Source organism: Gadus chalcogrammus, chromosome 16 (assembly GCF_026213295.1).
Source record: "Gadus chalcogrammus isolate NIFS_2021 chromosome 16, NIFS_Gcha_1.0, whole genome shotgun sequence".
Classification (NCBI taxonomy): Eukaryota; Metazoa; Chordata; class Actinopteri; order Gadiformes; family Gadidae; genus Gadus; species Gadus chalcogrammus.
In genome coordinates this window covers 27,602,569-27,621,894 of record NC_079427.1, presented here as the reverse complement: position 1 = coordinate 27,621,894, position 19,326 = coordinate 27,602,569, and the positions used below count along the sequence as shown (strand labels likewise).

Here is a 19,326-nt window from a genome sequence, read left to right as displayed (position 1 = left end):
TTGTCAATGATTTCATAGTCAAAATGGTCTTATCATACCCCGATCATTAACTAAAAACCACATAGAAAGAATAAAGCATCCAGCATATGATTTCAACAATGTTTGGGGGCATACGCAACAGGGATGGTCACACAGTGGAATGCTGATTTAAATCAGCGGACCAGCGCTGGGCGGAGATGTTTGAGCATTTCAGAAGCAGGGAGATTCCATAGAAATCTATGTCAAATTTGTCAGTTTGCGTGTGTCTAGTCAATATGTTAACATACTTATTATTTAGGTTATTAATGTATTAATAAAATTGTCGGGTTTAAATAGGGCTCGGGCTAATAATTACAGTTAATGTGTTGGGCAGGGCCGGTCTCTGGCACAACGCGCTCGGGTAGGGTTGGGCTTGATCTATTAAATGATGACCAATCATTGGAACTTACCAAAGACCTTGACGACAATGGTGTACATCTTTACGCCACACACACTCTCCAGGCTGAGGATGTACTTTCCAGCGTCGTAACGGTTCACGCTCTCCACTTTAACCAGTGTGTCCGTGGCTGTGGACTTCATGATGATTCCCTGGCGGTCCTTGATGTTGGAGTTCATCTTGGCCCAGATGATTCTGGGGGTGGGACGGCCCTTGATGGTGGCCTGGAGGTTCATGGTGGCTCCGGCGCGCAGCTCTAGCACCTCCTTCAGCTCTGCACTCAACACTGCCTCTGGAGGAACTGCACACAACAACCATCATCAACAATAACCCCATAAATTACAGGAGGCCATCCACTAGAAATACTGTGCCTGAATACAATGTAAGCGTTTGAAATGAACACAGTAACATACCCATGATGTCTTTGGCGATGTGCTTCCCTGGAACCTCACAGGGCTCACTGAAGCCGACCTTGTTGACGGCGGTGATGCGGCACTGGTACTCAGACTTATCGATGAGGTTCTGGATGATGTAGCTGGTGTCCTGCAGGTTCTTGGGAACATTGCAGCGGATCCAGTCGGTTGCGTCGGTCCTCTTGCATTCCACCAGGTAACCCAGCACGGGACTTCCTCCGTTGCTGGCCGGGACGCTCCAGGCCAGACTTATTGTGCAGTTGGTGGTGTCTGTCACGCCGGGGTTCACTACTGGGCCAGGAGGGTCTGAAGCACAGATCACACCTCAGAACTCGTTGATTCTTTGTATATACATTGTTAACTCTTACTTTATAATACAAATACTCATGACACAGTCTTTTGGACACATCAACTTTGTGGAATAAGTTGAATTGAAAGGAAAGGGGGTAGACTCACTGATGGGGTCCAGGGCGTAGGTCGAGGTAGAAGGTTCACTAGGTGTACCTGGACCTGCCAGGTTGAGAGCACTGACTCTGAAGTCATACTCTGTTCCTTCTGACAGGCCGGATACCTCCAGCATACGCTCAATTATAGGCTTCCGGTTCAACTTGATCCATTGCATCTCCTTGCTCTCTTTCTTCTCGAGGACGTAGCCCAGGATGGTCGACTTCCCATCGTCTGCGGGGTCCTTCCAGCTGACCGTCATGCGGTCCTTGGTCACGTTGGTGATGACTGGAGCCTCGCATGGGCCAGGCATAGCTAGGGGTCACATCAAGTTCAGGGTTCATTCAAGAGAGACACAGAAGGTTTTTAAACAACATCGCAATAAGAAACAGTTTGAGGGCTTGGTTGGTCTTATTAAAACAGTTAGTCAGTTTGGGATAGTAAATCAAGACTGACTGAAACACTAAGCCAGTTTGGGTTAGAAATTCTGGACTTACTAAAACAGTTAGCCATTTTGGGTTGGACAGTCTGGACTTACTGAAACAGTTGACCAGTTTGGGTTAGACAGTCTGGACTTACTGCAAAAGTTTACCAGTTTGGGTTACACACTCTGGACTTACTGAAGGGATTTCTGGCGACCACAGGGTTGCTGATGAAGGCCTCTCCAACTCCCCAGCTGTTCTCGGCACGAACGCGGTACTGGTACTCACGACCCTCGATCAGCTTCTGCACGCTGCACTCATGGGTGTCGGCATGGATCTTGGCCGAGACCTGCGCCCAGTTGGCCCTGTTGGTCTCACGCTTGTCCACAATGTAGTGGCTGACAATGGCTCCCCCGTCATTCAGTGGGGGTTCCCAAAGCACCATCACGCTGGTTGCAAACACCTCAGAGATCTGGACACTAGTGGGAGGGCCAGGCACATCTGGACACAAGGTGGATAATGTTAGTTCTCAGAGTCCAACACAATATCAGTTGGTTTGTTACTTCTAACATCATTTTAGAATAAGTCAATGAAGTCAATCATTTCATGAAGATGACTCGACTTCAGGACGTAGACCAACATGATTTGATAACCTTGACGCACCTAAAACCTTGACGATGACCTCTGCTGTCTTGGATCCACTAGCGTTCTGTGCCGTGATGGTGTAGGTTCCACTGTGTTCCTTTGTCACACTGGTCATTTCCAGTTGGAACTGTTGTCTCTGGTTGGAGATAGTGAGGCCCTCTGTTGAGCGGAGGCTGGTGTCTCCTCTCTTCCAGGTCACCTTGGGCATAGGTTTACCAAACACCTCTGCCTCCAGCAGGACCGTGGCTCCAGCCTTCACCATGAGCCCCTTCTGCATCTTAGCATTGAGCTCCACTCTTGGTAGAACTGCAGTCCAGCAAGTAGCAGTCAGGAGCACAATACAGAAGTAGACAAATATAAGTATACATTTAATTCTTATTGTTCTTATTGTGTACATCAAAGACTAAGAATATATCTATTTTGAAATGTAAAGGTCTTCATTTGTCATAACCTCCTGAAGTGTTATGTTAGCATTGGGTAAGCAATAAGTAAGCATTTGGTGAGCATTATGTGTGAGTGAGCTCCAGTATTGTACCGTTCTCAGTGCAGACCAGAACGGGGTCTGAGGGCTCGGAGGGTTTGCTGATGTTGACGGCGGTCTTGGCGATGACTCTGAACTGGAACGTCAGGTCTCTCTCCAGGCCGGGGACTGTGTATTCCTCCCTTGGAACGTTCTGGCTGCTGGTGTTGCTCCTCAGCCAGGCCTCCCCGGGCACCCTGGTGTACTCCACATAGTAGCCAACGATCCTACTGCCGCCGTCGTTCTTTGGTCGGCTCCACACCAGACTCACAGAGTTCTTGGTCACATCCAGAATGTCTGGTTTGCCTGGTGTGTCTATAAGGGGAATGGACATATTTAATTCAATTTAATTCTTTAATCTTTAATAATTAAGATAAGAACAATACCAGTGGGTTCTGTGCTTGTCCTTCATATATATATATATATATATATATATATATATATATATATATATACACATCCATTTAGTGTAAATTAATAAAAGGCTGTGATGGGGAGGACCAGTCCTTACCGATGGGGGTCCTGGCGGTGATGAAGTCGGTCTTCTTGCTGGGCTTGCCCTGGCCAGCTCGGTTGATGGCGGACACCCTGAAGGTGTACTCAAGGCCCTCGATGAGGCCGGCACACGGGTACTCTGTGGTGCGGACCACTGTGTCGTTGGCCTTGACCCAGAGCAGGCTGTTCCTCTCTTTCCTCTCGATGTAGTAGCCGGTGATGGGGCTGCCGCCGTCGCTCTCTGGTTTCTCCCAGGCCACAAACATGCAGTCCTTGTTTGTCTTGTTGATGTGGCAGTTAAGGGGCTCGTCTGGAATCTCTATCGGTAGCAAAGACATTGCAACCATGTTAACTATAGCAGTGCCTGTTGTGCCGCCCTGTGGTGCTTCTACAGTATTGTGTGAAAACCTAAAGTATGTGTAAATTGTAGTAAACATGTTGTTTGTATGACACGTAGTAACATAGTTGTAAGTTTAGTATTAAGTATATTTAGTAATTTGAACTGTAGTATATGTAATAAGTATTATAAGTATAGCATGTGTAATCAGTACTAAAGGTGTAGAATGTGCAATAAGTAGTAAAGGTGAACTATGCGTGATAAGTATTAGAGGTGTAGTAGGTGTAGTATATGTTAGGTGTAGTAGGTTTAATAAGTAGTAAAGGTGTAGTATATGTAATGTGTGGTAAAGGTGTAGTAATTGTAATTGATAGTAAAGGTATAGTATGTGTAATAAGTACTAAAGGTGTAGTATATGTAATGTGTAGTGAAGGTGTAGTATGTGTAATTTATAGTAAAGGTGTAGTAGGTGCAATAAGTATTAAAGGTGTTTTAGGTGTACTAAGTATTAAATGTGTATTAGGTGTAATGTGTAGTAAAGTTGTTGTACATGTAATGTGTAGTGAAGGTGTAGATGTAATAAGTAGTTAAGGTGTAGTAGGTGTATTAATTATTAAAGGTGTAGTAGGTGTAATTAGTATGAAAGTTGTAGTAGGTGTAATAAGTAGTTAAGGTGTAGTAGGTGTAATAAGTATTAAAGGTGTAACTTATGTAATAAGTATTAAAAGTGTAGTTAGTATGTGTTATAAGTAGTGTTGTCAAGCGATTAAAATATTTTATCGCGATTAATCGCACTAATGTCATAGTTAACTCGCGATTAATCCAAAAAAAAATGATATTCTAAATATCCCTTGATTTTGTGCTGCTAGAATTTTAGTAAGATCAGAGAGTGTTGAGAAGGACAGTAAGAAGAGAGACCCGCAGTGAATTCAACCCGGTCCCCTTGACATTGGGTAGGTGCATGACAGTGGTAGGCCTACCGTATAGCCCAGGGTTTTATTTGTTTCAATCACTGAACTTTTGAACAAAACTCTTGCTCAGCTCAGATGGGAAATACTATAACATTTATTATTTAAACCAGTAAGAATATATTCCTACCGTACGTAGGCCTATACCCATTACCAGGCTATCGAATAACGCCCCCACACACACACACACACACACACACACACACACACACACACACACACACACACACGGTGGCGGAGTGATAATCGGGAGAGTCTGTAGAATTCCCGGCGGGACGTTAACCTGCGGGATAACAATATTGCGTTCATAAAAGTTCCTTGCAGCGCCGTCCGGCAGCCTGAGCTGTGCACCCGCAACCTCTCACTCACTCAACACTCACCACACTCAACATCGCAACATCGCAACCAAGTCGATTTTGTTTAGAGGGGAGTAACTGAGCGGCCCCTCCCGAAGTGGTACAGCCCAGTTAGGCCTTGAACTGCCATTGGTCAGAAAGACGTAACAGCTAATGCTGCAACATTGAACTCTCGTGCAGGCTTGAACAGAGTGACACACTAACAAACACACACTTTTAAGGAGTTTTTCACCCGCTCCGTATCCTTGCCTGCCCCAACAAGTTTGTGCGGCGTGCTTGTTGTTTTGATTCCGGTGTAGCTAGATCCGGTATGATGTTGTAGTTCTTCTAACGTGACTAGTTGTTGCTAGATAGCAGGTGAAAAAACTACGTTTGCCAAGCCAAAAGAGCATTATTTGCGCGATAAAAAAAATAATGCCGTTAAAATTGGTTTGCGTTAACGCTGTTAATTACGCGTTAAACTGACAGCACTAATAATAAGTACTAAAGGTGTAGTATATGTAATGTGTAGTGAAGGTTTATAGTAAAGGTGTAGTAGGTGTAATAAGTAGTAAAGGTTTAGTAGGTGCAACAAGGTTTGGCATGTGTAATGTGTGAAACCTACGGAAGGGGAACTTGGCCACCATGCGGTCGGACTGGATTGGATCAGAGATGCCGAAGCGGTTCTCTGCCCGGATGCGGAAGGCATACTCCTTCCCTGGGATCAGCTTGCCCAGCCTGCAACCGGTCTTCCCACAAGAAGAGACGGCGTTCACCCAGTCTCCCCGGGTCACGTCACACTTCTCCACCACGTAGTTGGTAATGGGGCTGCCTCCGTCCTCCAGGGGTTTGTTCCAGGACAGAGAACAGGCATCAGAGTCGATGTCACTGATCTCCACCGGACCCTCTGGAGCCCCAGGGATATCTGGAAAACACACATGATGCTGTTATAGTAGCCACTCCACCCTTCACCAGAGAGGTATTGTTGTGCCAACATAACCCTTCACCACAGAGGTATTACTGAACTAACATCCCCATTAACCAAAGAGAGGTATTATAGTCACCATGAACCACACATGCATTGGAGATGTAAAATAGGGCCAGTAATGACAGTAACATTAGTGACAGTTAAAGTGATAGTGATATAAATAGTAGGGACCTCTTATGATGATCTTGAGGGCCTCCTCGACTTTGCCACAGCTATTCTCCGCTGACAGGCTATACTCTCCGCTGTCCGTCCTGGACACATCCTTGATGATGAGGACACACAAGTTGGCAGACTTGTGGACTGCCAGGCGGCTGGACGGCACCACCACGTTCTCCCCACGCATCCACTTACAGCTGGGCATCGGTTTACCAGAAACCACCGCCTCGATTCTCAGCTTGGCCCCCGCCTTGGCACTCACCATCTCAGCCATGACAATCTTGGGCTCCACTGTAGAAACACACCGTGTGGAATGAGGAGTAGAAACACATCGTGTTGAATGAGGAGTAGGAACACACCGTGTTGAATGAGGAGTAGAAATATAACGTGTTGAATGAGGAGTAAAAAATACAACGTGTTGAATAAGGAGTAGATACCACCATGTTGAGTGAGGAAAAATATAAATACATGTTGAAAGAAGAGAAAGCAGATGGACGCTGAACTAGGTGACTCACGGATCTGTTCCTTGATCTCAGAGGCCTCTCGGGTCTCGGTGTAGGAGCTGCAGCCGATGATGTTCTTGGCTGACACTCTGAACTTGTATCTCTTGCCCTCCTTCAGGCCACTGACGGAGACACTGAGACCCTTAACGGTGGTGTAGGCGTTCCAAACCTCCCTCTCCTTCTCCTCATCCTCATCCTCATCTGATTCCACCAACGGCTCTGGGGCAGGAGGAGGAGGTTCCTCTCCCTCTGGAACCTGCAACAAGACATATCATCCCTGTTATTATTATGATAAATTATGAATATAATCTAAGAAGAACATCAAGTAAGAGGCATTGATGAGGTTGACAAGCAACTAGAAAGCAAACCTCCACAGGTGCAGGTGGGGGTGGGGGAGGTTTGACCTCGATGTATTCAATAACGTAACCGTCGATTTTAACACCTCCATCCCTCATGGGCTGCACCCAGCCCACTGTAGCACTGTTCTTGGTGATCTCCAAGACCTCAATCTTCTCACAAGGGTCGGGCTTACCTAGAGGAACACAGATACAGGTTACTTGAATGGGCGGATGAAGTTTTAATGTCAGTATATATGACAGATAAAAAACAGGTGAAGATAATGAATGGGATGAACATGACCAAAGCGGATGAATTTAGGGAATGATGTGAAGGTATTGATCTGTAAGCCATACATACTGGTAGGGTCGGAGGCCAGGTAGGAGGTAGAGGAGACCTTTGGTACTCCGGGCCCATACTGGTTGACTGCTGTGACTCTGAAGTAGTAATCCGTGCCAGTCGTCAGACCGCCCACCTTGAAGGGAATCTTGTCTATTTCAACTTCTCCCTTCACAACGGCCCACGTTTTGCGATCAATGGCGCGCTTCTCAATGATGTAGTGTGTGACCTCACTACCACCGTCTACCTCCGGTGGACTCCATGACAGTTTGGCAGAGGTCTGTCGGATGTCTGTAGCCTCGATGTTCACCACAGGCCCTGGGGTGTCTGTTGGACAAATGTTCTTTAATTCGTTGCTCACCATAATCCTTCATCTAAGAGAAAATGCATTCAGGTTCTGCCTCCTATTGATGGACATAGAGGAGCAAGGCCTAGATCGACATTGGATGGGAGAGGTTGAGTTGCTATGAATAACTATTAAAGTGTAACTCACCAAGAACTTTGACATTGACAAACACAGCCTTCTCCCCAGCAGCATTCTGCAGGGTCAGGCAGTATTTGCCGGAGTCGTCACGGGTGCTGTCAGGGATTACCAGGAAGGTCATGGTGTCGATGATGTCTACATGACCCTTCCTCACCACGTTGTCGATACCCATACGTCTCCAGGTCACGGTGGGAGGAGGTCTACCTCTGATGGTAGCACAGAGTCTGATGGGACACCCAGCCCTCACGGTCAGACCCTGCTTCAGATTGGCATCCAGGTCAATATCTGGAGACTCTGTTGGAGTGAAGAACAGGCATCAGAGTGGAGTTTCTGTTAAGGGGTTAGAACTGAACCCCTCTGTTAAGGGTTCATGTCCAACCCGTTTCTGAGGATTCATCGCAGCTATCACATGTGACCAATCAAATATAACATATTGGCTTCACACTCACGTTCAAGCTAATTTAAATATTCTCTTCTACATTATGACTGAGAAGGTCTCACCTAGGATCTCTCTGGGCATCACAGCTCCTTCAAGGTTGCAGGGCAGGCTCATTCCCACCTGGTTCTGGGCGGACACTCGAAACTCATACTCCAGTTTCTTTTCAAGACTACTGACGGTGAAGTGACACACCACTAGCTGGGCAGCCACGTTGCACCTCTTCCAGCCCTCATCCTTCTTGGCGGTTCCCTTCACCCTGATCTCCACCACGTAGCCGATGAGGGGCACACCGCCGGTCGAGACAGGCTTGGTCCAGCCCAGGGAGATGGAGGACTTGGTGCTGTCCAGGACCTTCAGGTTGGTTGGTGGTGCGGGGGGTTCTAAAATGACATGACATATATGTGGGACACATTTAACCATCACTTCTCTAAAAAGCAAATACTTCTGTCCTTACAGATACAGAAAACAAACATTTCAAAACATTCAAACATTTTCATTCCATTTATTGTCTTACCAATTGAGTCTCTAGCAGTGATGGCCACTGAAGGCTTGCTGGCAGCGCCAACCCCGATTTCGTTCACAGCTTTGACTCTATACTGATACTCATGGAGAGGCAGGAGTCCAGTCACAGTTAGACGAGTTGCAGGGATGGCCTCCTTGTTAACAGGAGACCATCTGACTGCATGCTCCTCCTTCTTCTCTAACAGGTATCCTATGATGGACTTGCCCCCGTCTCTCTCTGGCTCAGACCACTGTACACTCATCTCTTCCTTGACGATTTTGGTAACTTCAGGTGTATCAGGAGCCCCAGGGACGTTGAACTGTGTACCAGATATGATGGTGTCGCTCTGAACTGCTGGGCCGGGGCCCATCTTGTTCTCTGCACGCACTCTGAAGGTGTACTCATTTCCCTCAATGAGGCGGGTAACTCTAGCCTTGTTGGTGATTACTGCGTTAGAATGGACAGACCAGACTCCTCTCTTGGTCTCACACTTCTCAATGATGTAGTTGTAGATCTCACAGCCACCATCATCTTCAGGAACCTCCCAGTCCAGTTGGCACCTGTCATTTGTGATGCCTGAGATCTTGAGGTCGTTGATGGGCCCAGGTCTGTCCAGGACATTGACCTTAGCATCAGCAGAGCAGGTTCCAGCGATGTTGGAGGCCGTTACAATGTATTTGCCACTGTCCGTGCGCCTGGCTCCAGTGACAAGCAGCTTGGATAAGTCGGCACCAGATTCCAACTGATGCCTGAGACCCTTCCTGATTTCCTTGGTGCTCTCGTCCTTGGTCCATTTGACGTCACACTGTGGCTTGCCCTTGATAGTTGCCTCAATAGCGATACAGTCTCCAGCCCTGACAACCAGAGTCGCATCCAGTTTAATCTTGATTTCTGGCTCCACCAACTGTTCCTTCACCAAAACATCATCTGTGGTCACCCAGTTACTTTCTCCACCTTCATTTTTGGTCTGGACCCTGAACTGATAGATCTGGTTCTCAATACATCGGTCAGCCATGAAGTAGGTCTCCTTGATGGCTCCCTTGTGTAGCCTCTCCCACTCCTCAGCTTCTTTGGGCTTCTTCTCCACATGGTAACCTATATTCCGACTACCGCCATCATACTCTGGCTTCTTCCACTTAAGGAAGCAGAAGGTCTTGCCAATTTCAGAGATTTGGAAGTCAATGGGTTCCCCGGGCTTCTCAATGGGATCCACTGCCAGTACAGCGGTCTTGGACTCAATGGAAGGACCAGAACCGATTTTATTCTGTGCACTGACCCGGAAGAAGTACTCACATCCCTCAGTAAGAGGAGCCTTCATCTGACGTTTGGTGAAGTCATTGGAGATTACGGTCCATCCTCTCTGGCTGGGCTGGCGACACTCAATGGTGTACTGAGTGATCTCAGTACCTCCATAATCTTCTGGGTTCTCCCACGACACCATACAGGAGTTCTTGGTCACATATGCCACCTTAAGGTTCTGGCAAGGCCCTGGAACATCCAAAACGTTGACAATGATGGTAGCCTGGGCCAGTCCACTGCTGTTCTTGGCAGAAATAGCATATTTACCATAGTCTTCCCTTACAGCATTAGAGATGACAAGCTCACATAGTGGGTAGTTATTGTTGATTTCAGTGCGTCTGTCTCTGCCCACAGCTCTGGCGTCTTTGGTCCATGTAATCTCAGGATCAGGTCGGCCCTTCACCCTGGCGATCAGGCTGATGCTCTGTCCTGCCCTGACCGTGAGGGAATCACGGCATGATGCATCCACCACAACTTCTGGGGGCACCAAGATATCTTTGGCCAGAACCGTCTCAGAGAGCTCCCTAGGTTCACTTTCTCCAATCTTATTGATGGCTCTGATGCGGAACCTATACTCCATTCCCTCAATAAGACCTTGAACTCTGAAGGCACAGATCTTAATGTTGTCTTTGTTAATTTTATCCCATTGTGCACTGCCTGATTTCTGGGCTTCAACCGAATAGCCTAGGATGGGGCTGCCTCCATCTCTGGTTGGCTTTATCCAGCAGAGGTCTGCATATGATTTGCTCCAGTCCTTGAGTTTGGGACTTCCAGGTGGTCCAGGTTTGGTCAGGGCACGGGTGGCCTTTACGGGGTCAGAAATAGGGGAAGGTCCACTGATTCCAGCAACGTTTTCTGCAAACACTCTGAATTCATAGCTATTTCCCTCAAATAGGCCTGAGACTCTATATCTGAGATCCAGGACAGGAGTCTTGTTCACACGGATCCATTTGCCGGTCATCTCTCGCCTTTCAATCACATATCCACTGATGGGGCTACCGCCGTCATTCTCAGGCAGAGCCCACTCCACTGTCACAGCGTTCTCTGTGATATCAGAGCACTCCGGCAGGCCAGGGGGGCTGGGAGGGTCGAACATATGCTTGGCAATAGTGGGAGGACTCTCCAGCCCAGCTCCGATGCCAATTTTGTTCTCTGCCCGGATGCGGACAATGTATTCACGACCCTTTTCCAACCTGGACACTTTGGCCTTGGTGCTGGTGCCACTGGAGCTGACCACTGACCAGGGCTCCCAGGGCTTCTTCACATCCTTCTTCTCCACCACATAGTTGGTGACCGAGGTGCCTCCATCGTCTTTTGGCGCCCTCCACTGGATCATCATGAAGTCAGGCGTGACCTCCAGGATGTTGACCGGTCCTATGGGGGCACTGGGCACATCCAGGACCGTGACGTGCAGGGCTGCCGTCTTGCTCCCTGCTGGGTTGGAGACCATAAGGAGGTACTCTCCAGTGTCTCCTCTCACGCTCTCTGGGATGGTGAGAATAGAGGAAGATCCAGTAGACTCTATGTTGTGGTGGCCTTCAGACATAATTTCCTTGCCATCACTCATCCATTTGGCATTGGGGGTTGGGATGCCAGTCATCTTAGCTGGCAGCACAACGGTAGCTCCTGCCTTCACCACGAGACCCTCAATCAGCTTCACGTCAACTTCAATAGTTGGTGGCACTAGAAAGATAGACAACAACCATGTCGAAATCATCGTTTTAATTACTTATACATAAATGTTATAAATATAAAAAAAATAATGTGTCTTACATGTCTTCTCTTGGCACATGACGGGAACACTGGTATCTGGACGGCTGACTCCGATTGCGTTCTGAGACTTCACCCTGAAGCGGTATGTCTTGCCCTCCACAAGCCCGGTCACATGGCTGTGGTTGTTGGGAACTGTCTTGAACACGACCCAGTCGGCTTGACCGTCTTCCTGGTGCTCCACGATGAATCCAGTGATGTCACTTCCTCCTGTCCTGTCAGGCCACTCCCATTCCAACCAAACCTCAGATTTGTCAGCATCAGTGTGGTGAAGGTTCTTTGGTGGCCCAGGGGGATCTGGAAGTCAATTCATTTGTTAATAATATTTGTTAATTAATTTGGTTCTAGTTCTTGTTCTTAATCTTTATGAATCTAACATGAATCTACTTTTAACCCAACAAGATTTTATAGTCTATGCTTCTTGTGTTCAGCGGCACTCACAGAGTGGATCAACGGCCTTGATGGGAGTCTTGGTCACCACGTAGTCGCTCCTGCCAAACTGGTTTTCGGCAGCCACACGGAAGAGGTACTGGATTCCCTCCATCAGGTACATGGCCATCAGGCTGGGCTTCTTATTGGATGCAGACACAGGAACCCACTGCTCTGCCGCCACGTCCCTCTTCTCCACAACGTAGTGGGAGATCACGGCTCCTCCATTGTCCTCAGGGGCCTTCCAGGTCAGGTACGCTGACTCGCTGGTCACCTCTGACAACACCAGGTCTCTGGGCGGGGAAGGTTTGTCTGAAGGTAAGAAAAGAAGAGAGTTCAAATTTTATAGTGTAAACCAATTTGGTAGTTTGTGTAATAAGGTTGGTTGTTTGACTCACTCAGTACGAGCACCGCCACGGTGGCAGATTTCTTTCCAGCTGTGTTCTCCACAGTGATGGTATAGTTGCCTGAGTCAGGGCGGACACACTTGGGCATGAAGAGCTTGCTGCTGCTCGCGGTGGTGACGATGGTGGCATGAGCTGGGGTATCTTCGTCGTTCTTCTTCCAGGTGACAGTAGGAGTGGGCACACCCCTGATGGTGGCACTCAGTGTGATGTCAGTTCCCAGCATGGCCAGGTGGTCACGAGACATGTTAGCATCAAGCAACAGCTCTGGCTCCTCTGAAGACACAACACATTAGATCAGGAAGAGAGGGAATGAGGAAGAGGAAGAGAGGGAATGACGTGGGTTGGCATGCGTCTGAAAGCTGGAAACAAACCTGGATTGCTCCAAGGCCTATAGCCTTGGAGCCTATAGGTGTCCAAACAATTGAATGGGGAACAGATACAGGCAACATTAAGAAGTAGTGGGCTACATAAATATATGTGGATAAGCATTTTGTGTCTCTGTAATGAACCATGTTTTTTGTTTTTTTTCCCATGTCATCAGCTCAGACAACTCCATTGAAAACAAAATGGAGGAGGCTTAATATAACAATTGAATGGTGGATTTATGTTGTTTTTGTAAAAAAAATAAACATGGTCAAACGATGTACTTGGGTTACATGTAACACCGAAGGTCGGTATCCCGAGAGGCTGCAGAATGGGGTATATTTCATCCCTTTTCCCAAGCCACAACGGGACAAGAAAAAATGTGTAATGTGGATCAGACTGTGTGGCAGGTCAGAATACCAACGGAATTTAGGCTTTGTTGTGTTACCTTCTGTATTTATTTTAAAGTTTTGAATGTAGTCCCTTTTGATTGATCCTGGAAGAAATGAAATCCTTTTTCGCCCTAAACTTCTCCAAAACCTGCTTGATATACTGTTAGCTGACATTTTTCCATATGTTTTTGTTATCTAGTCTGGTTTGTCTGTCCGAGTTCTTCATGGTAACGTTCGGGGGCGGGACTGAACTACAGGTCAATTGTTTACTGGCAAATGAAACAGATACATTTGCCTTTATATTATGAAAAAATATGGATTCATCAAATCTCCTGCATTCCGAATTTATTTTCCTGTTGCTGCCGTTCTCATTCTTGCATACTTAGGTCGGTAGAATCAGGAGGGGATAATGATTGGATTCGACACCCATTGTTCAAATTAGGAACTTATATTTTTGTCGCCAAGGGACAATTAAAAAAAAAGAACTTGAGCTGTGATCGGCCATGCCGGTCCTACGTATTGTGGGTCCGTCGGTGAGGCCAGCATTGCCTTTGGCATTCAATCAGGTTAGTAAAAAGCTCTACCTACCCAGTCTATCGTGAACCTTGATGCTCTGCTTGACGTAAGCAGGTTCAGATTTGCCGGCAGCGTTAACGGTGTAGATCCTGAAGGTATAGTCCTGTCCGTCTTCAAGGCCAGTGGCCACGTAGTGCAGGTCAGGGCACTGCTCCGGACTCTCATTGGCCTGGCTCCATTCCACCAAACCGGGCCTCTGGTATTCAACCAAGTAACCAAATATCCTGCCCTTGCCATCATGACGAGGCATCTGCCACTTGAGACTGACAGAGTCTTTGGTTTTGTCGCAGGCCTCTGGGGTGACTGGTGGACTGGGAGGAACTAGACCAAGACAAAACACTTAGCTTCCACTTCAATGACACTCAAAACAATGAAGTCAGAGGGATGTGGCCACTCACCGATGGGGTCTTTGGCAAGGATGGGTTTTGATGGGACACTGGGGTCGCCTGTTCCCAGCTCATTCTCAGCCATGACCCTGAACTCGTACTGGCAGCCCTCTGTAAGGTCCTGCACCCGGTACTGGGTGGCGGGGTACAGTGGGTCCCTGGTTGCTCTGGACCACCTCTTGGCGGTCGGCTCCTTCTTCTCCAGAATGTAGTTGATAATGGGCTTGCCTCCATCACGCGGCCGGGTCCACAACACCAGGGCATTGGTGCCGTATACCTCTCTGACTGAGGGCATCTCTGGGGCTTCAGGAACTCCTAAAAGGGCCACAGATTTAAGATTGGTACAGGACCAATATATGACGAGCTTTAATTATACTCATTGACTATGCTATTTGGGAAAATAACGGAGGTTTTGGGAGAAGAAGGAGTAGGAAGGACATACTGAAGAGGTCCTTGGCCTTCATTTCTTCTGAGTCCAACGGGTCACTGATGCCGTACATGTTCTCAGCAGAGATCCTCATGATGTACTCCCTGCCTTCTGTCAGCTTGGGAATCTAAAAGACAAACAGCATTACAACCATGCAGAATACCTGTCCTAAACCAAAAACACTTTGGCAGAGCAACAAAGCAACTGTATTGGGGCATGCCATGAGTCCTTGGGACTCACCTTGCAGATGGTCTTTGTAGATGCTGATGTAACTGTAGTCCAAATATCTCTATTGGTGTCTCTCTTTTCAATTATGTAGTTGGAGATGTCAACTCCTCCATTATCAAGAGGAGGCTTCCAGGAGATCACCATGAACTCTCTGTGTACCTCTTCGAACACCACTGGTCCAACCGGAGGAGATGGTCGGTCTAGAAAGCAACAGTTGATTCACTTTTTTACCACTGCGATTCTTTTGACGTACACCTCATATGATAATTAGGGTCAATACCAACTACAAATCATTTAGGGACTTTGCAAAATACAGATAATGTAGGGTACACACTAACTACAGATAATGTAGGGTACACACCAACTATGGATAACTTAGGGTCCATACCAACTACAGATAATGTAGGGTACAATTATGCCTAACTTTGGGTCAATACCAACTTAAGATAATGTACAGGACACACAAACTATAGATAACTTGGTCCATACCGACTATAGATAATGTACAGTACATACAAACTATAGGTAGCTTGGTCCATACCGACTACGGTGATGTTGCAGACTCCCTTCCTGGAGCCGGTGCTGTTCTCCACCACTACCACGTAGCGGCCACTGTGCTCCCTCTTGGCCTTCATCAGCCCCAAGGACATGGTGGTCAGGGTGTTCTTGAACATGACGTGCTGGTCGGCCTTAAGCTCCTGGTCGTCCCTGTACCACATAATGGATGGCGAGGGTTTGCCAGTGTATCGACCCTGCAGCAGACAGCTCTCTCCGATGCGAATGACGACTGAGGCCCTGAAGTCCACCTCGATTGTAGGAGGCTCTGAACAAATAAACATCATCAGCATTGATTGAAGGAATAACATTTTTTAATTTGTGTATTACATTTTTAATACTTGAAACACAAAACAAGTCAACTTTAAATTCCTCACCTAGTTCATTTTTGCAGGTGATGGGCTTGGTGCAGAAGGATGGCTTGCTGGCGCCAACCTCGTTCACAGCGAGGACTCTGAACTCGTATGTGTCTCCGTCTCTCAGACCATCATATGTATACCTCCTCTCCATCAGCTTCTCCTTGGTGAGTCTGACAAACTTGTCCTTACCAATGGTGCGGGCCTCCAAGATGTACATGATGACCTCAGAGCCACCGTCAAACTTGGGTGCCTTCCAGGTGAGGCTGATGTAGTCCCTGGTGACAGCACTGACATCCAGCTCCTCAGGACGGTCTGGGACAGCTGGAGCAGAGAGATACACCACGCATCAGTACAATCCTCTTATTGACAAAAATCGAATAGAACTAGTTAATTTGTCAGTAGAGTGTGGTTTGTTGACATAACTAGTAGTAATGCCGAAGTTTATGCAGCAGTAATGCTGAGGTTAATGAAGTGGTATAGCTAAGGTAGTTGTAGCAGGATTGTCGAGGTAAATGTTGACTAACTGATTGGATCTTTGATGATGATCTCGCAGGGCGTCTCAGCGAAGGGTCCAACACCGATGGCGTTTTCTACAGCCACCCTGAAGAAGTAAGCCTTCCCCATCATCAGGCCATGGGCCACAGCGCTGTGTCTCGCCACGCTGGTGGACACCGCAGTCCAAGCCTTACGGCCCTCCTCGCGCTTCTCGATCACGTAGTTGGTGATGGGAGAGCCACCGTCGTCTTCAGGGAAGAACCAATTGAGCTTGCACGAGTCGCTGGTCAGGTTCTCAGCCGTAAAGGGGATGCCAACGGACCCAGGGACATCTGCAATGGTTGCTTTCTATTATACCGGCTCTAAACATTGTTTTAGATAAATCAGGGGTTCTCAAACAAGGTCCGGAACAATTGGGGATAAGAAAATAACATTTAATCAATTCATTACTGTAATTAACATTATTTATGTTAAAATATTAGATTAGTCGTTTTTTAAAGCTGAATTCAGCTCAGCTTTAAGATCAGGTGACACAGCACAACAGACAGATAGGCCTACTACTTAATAGAGGGCTTATCAGCACGCCTGGTGAAAAAGTCACAGATCGCCACTGCAATCTGTATCTGCCATGTAGAACCTGATAACAATTCCTTGCATACAGTGATGCCTGAACGCAGCAGATGCAACATAGAAAACTCTTTTTACCGCTACATCCAACGTCACTAACATTGATAGATCAATAGCAAATTTCTTTCGGAAGAGAAAAATATACTTCTTTCTGTTTTCCTGAGCTATAATATTATAAAGGTAAGGTTCCTAATCGTTTTTTGAATAGTGCTGAAAGCAGAATCACTCACCTAGCACATCAACAGTGATGTTCTTGCTCTTCTCCCCTGCAGCATTCTTGGCAGTGAGAGAGTAGACTCCCTGGTGCCTCCTTGTGCAGGGTTTAATGACCAGAGAAGAGCTGATGGCTGTGGTCTCCACGGTGGCTTCAGCTGGCAGTGCTGCTCCGTCCCGGCCCCAGGTCACCTCCGGTGGAGGCTGGCCTGAGACGTACGCGATGATCCGAATCACCCCACCTGCGTAGACCACCATCCTCTCCTTCACTGATGCATCCAGGTCCAACTCAGGAGCAACTGTGGAGATAAGGGAGAACATTCTACCTTTACCTGTGTTCTGATGTGTTCTTATAGTCACCATTACAGTGGGATAGATTATACCGATACCCATTGCAAATATTATTGAGCTGCCTCAGACTGGTGGTCTTATGCCTTAGGCTGTTGGATTGGAGTTGAAGAATAAAGAAAAGCATAGTTCTGAGGAGGTCCTGATAACTCACCGGTTCTGTCCTTCACCTCCAGGGCCTCAGGGACCTCTCCTGGTTCACTGTTCCCAGCAGCATTGAAGGCCATCACGCGGAACCTGTACAGTCCCCCCGTCTTCAGACCTGTGATGACAAACATTGTGCCTCTCACCTCCTTCTCCTTGGCCTAAAAATAGAGAATGCACATCATGTAGTGAGAACCAGCAGTCGTGTGATGTTTCCATGTCTCTCTCTGGGGTCTCTATGAGGGTCCTCACCTTCACCCAGGCCTCCGTGCCCTCCTCCTTGTACTCCACCCAGTACCCCATAATCCTCGAGCCTCCGTCCTTCAGAGGAGGAATCCACGTCAGGTCCACGGTGGACTTGCTCCAGTCCGAAACCTTGGGGGTCGGAGGTGTTGGAGGAGCTGTTGGTGCAGAGGTCAGAGGTCAACGCCTAGGACTACAGCTTTTTCAAGTAAAGATTATGCAAAACGAACTGCACACTCAGAATAACAAACAGTGTTAATACAGTGTTTCCAGCAGAGACTAAGCGCTTACGTCCTTAACATGTCTAAAATAGCCTAGCTTAGCTTCAGGAGGACTGTTCCTTACAGATGGGGTCTCTGGCGAAGGCCAGGTCCGTGGAGGGACTGGGCAGGCCAGGCCCGGCCGCGTTGATAGCGATAACTCTGAAGAGGTACTGGGACCCCTCGATCAGTCCTGTCACCGCGTGGGACTCTCCCAGCGCCATGGGCCGGAGGGGGTCCCGGGTCACGCGGGCCCAGCGCTTGGAGGCTGTCTCCTTGCGCTCCAGCCAGTAGCCAGTGATGGGCGTGCCACCATCGTCCTCTGGCTCCTCCCAGCTCAACGTCATGGAGTCCATGCTGATGTTGGACACTTTGGGTTTCTCACATTGACCGGGTGGAGCTGGAAAACATAGAGTACAGTCAGCTCGGTCCACCCCTCTTCCACATCATCTCATCCATATCACCTCAATGTTATCTACTTCAATATATTAGAGGATGCAGTCATTCATATTTACCTCATTATATTATAGGGTGAGCAGTGGTCATTCATATCTACCTCATTATATTATAGAATGAGCAGCGGCCTTTCATATCTACCTCATTATATTATAGAATGAGCTGCAGTCATTTATATCTGCCTCATTATATTATAGGATAAGAAAACTATCAAATCTGACCGTCGTTTATCTTAGAAGGCGTTTAATAAGGGACTAGAAGTTGCAGTAGTAGGACTCACTGCAGATGTTCCTGGCCACCTCCGGCTCACTGTCCAGAGGATCTCCAACCCCATACTTGTTCTGAGCCATGACACGGAACACATACTCGTGGCCCTTCATCAGGCCCTCCACCGTCCACAGCCGCTCCTTGGGCTCGCTGGTCACCTGCACCCAGGTCTTCCTGTTTGCCACACGCCTCCAGATCACGTAGTTGGTCACCTTGGAGCCGCCGTCGTCTTTAGGAGGCAGCCAGGACAGTGTGATCTTGTCTTCTCTGATCTCCTCAAACTTGATGGGGGCAGAGGGAGCCCCGGGGCGGCCTGAGGAGACCAGGGTGTTAGAAACAGG

The 19,326-nt window shown here is 47.7% G+C and overlaps 1 protein-coding gene across 1 annotated transcript in view; it reads right to left on the bottom strand.

Annotated features, from left to right (window-relative positions):
- Window positions 1-19,326, bottom strand: part of ttn.1 (titin, tandem duplicate 1) — a 253,662-nt gene that overhangs the window by 58,324 nt on the left and 176,012 nt on the right. The window contains exons 147-176 of the mRNA XM_056612257.1: window positions 18,999-19,298; window positions 18,348-18,662; window positions 18,012-18,160; window positions 17,770-17,920; window positions 17,285-17,566; window positions 16,457-16,759; window positions 15,951-16,253; window positions 15,560-15,841; window positions 15,031-15,218; window positions 14,806-14,917; window positions 14,376-14,678; window positions 13,990-14,298; window positions 12,638-12,919; window positions 12,252-12,551; window positions 11,814-12,107; window positions 8,754-11,723; window positions 8,302-8,619; window positions 7,810-8,094; window positions 7,338-7,643; window positions 7,010-7,173; window positions 6,654-6,897; window positions 6,154-6,429; window positions 5,620-5,919; window positions 3,371-3,673; window positions 2,875-3,174; window positions 2,358-2,645; window positions 1,893-2,195; window positions 1,285-1,587; window positions 829-1,134; window positions 429-716 (exon numbers count right to left, since the gene is read on the bottom strand). Coding sequence (XP_056468232.1) covers window positions 429-716; window positions 829-1,134; window positions 1,285-1,587; window positions 1,893-2,195; window positions 2,358-2,645; window positions 2,875-3,174; window positions 3,371-3,673; window positions 5,620-5,919; window positions 6,154-6,429; window positions 6,654-6,897; window positions 7,010-7,173; window positions 7,338-7,643; window positions 7,810-8,094; window positions 8,302-8,619; window positions 8,754-11,723; window positions 11,814-12,107; window positions 12,252-12,551; window positions 12,638-12,919; window positions 13,990-14,298; window positions 14,376-14,678; window positions 14,806-14,917; window positions 15,031-15,218; window positions 15,560-15,841; window positions 15,951-16,253; window positions 16,457-16,759; window positions 17,285-17,566; window positions 17,770-17,920; window positions 18,012-18,160; window positions 18,348-18,662; window positions 18,999-19,298 — 10,827 coding nt within the window. The remainder of the gene's footprint in view (window positions 1-428; window positions 717-828; window positions 1,135-1,284; window positions 1,588-1,892; window positions 2,196-2,357; window positions 2,646-2,874; window positions 3,175-3,370; window positions 3,674-5,619; window positions 5,920-6,153; window positions 6,430-6,653; window positions 6,898-7,009; window positions 7,174-7,337; window positions 7,644-7,809; window positions 8,095-8,301; window positions 8,620-8,753; window positions 11,724-11,813; window positions 12,108-12,251; window positions 12,552-12,637; window positions 12,920-13,989; window positions 14,299-14,375; window positions 14,679-14,805; window positions 14,918-15,030; window positions 15,219-15,559; window positions 15,842-15,950; window positions 16,254-16,456; window positions 16,760-17,284; window positions 17,567-17,769; window positions 17,921-18,011; window positions 18,161-18,347; window positions 18,663-18,998; window positions 19,299-19,326) is intronic.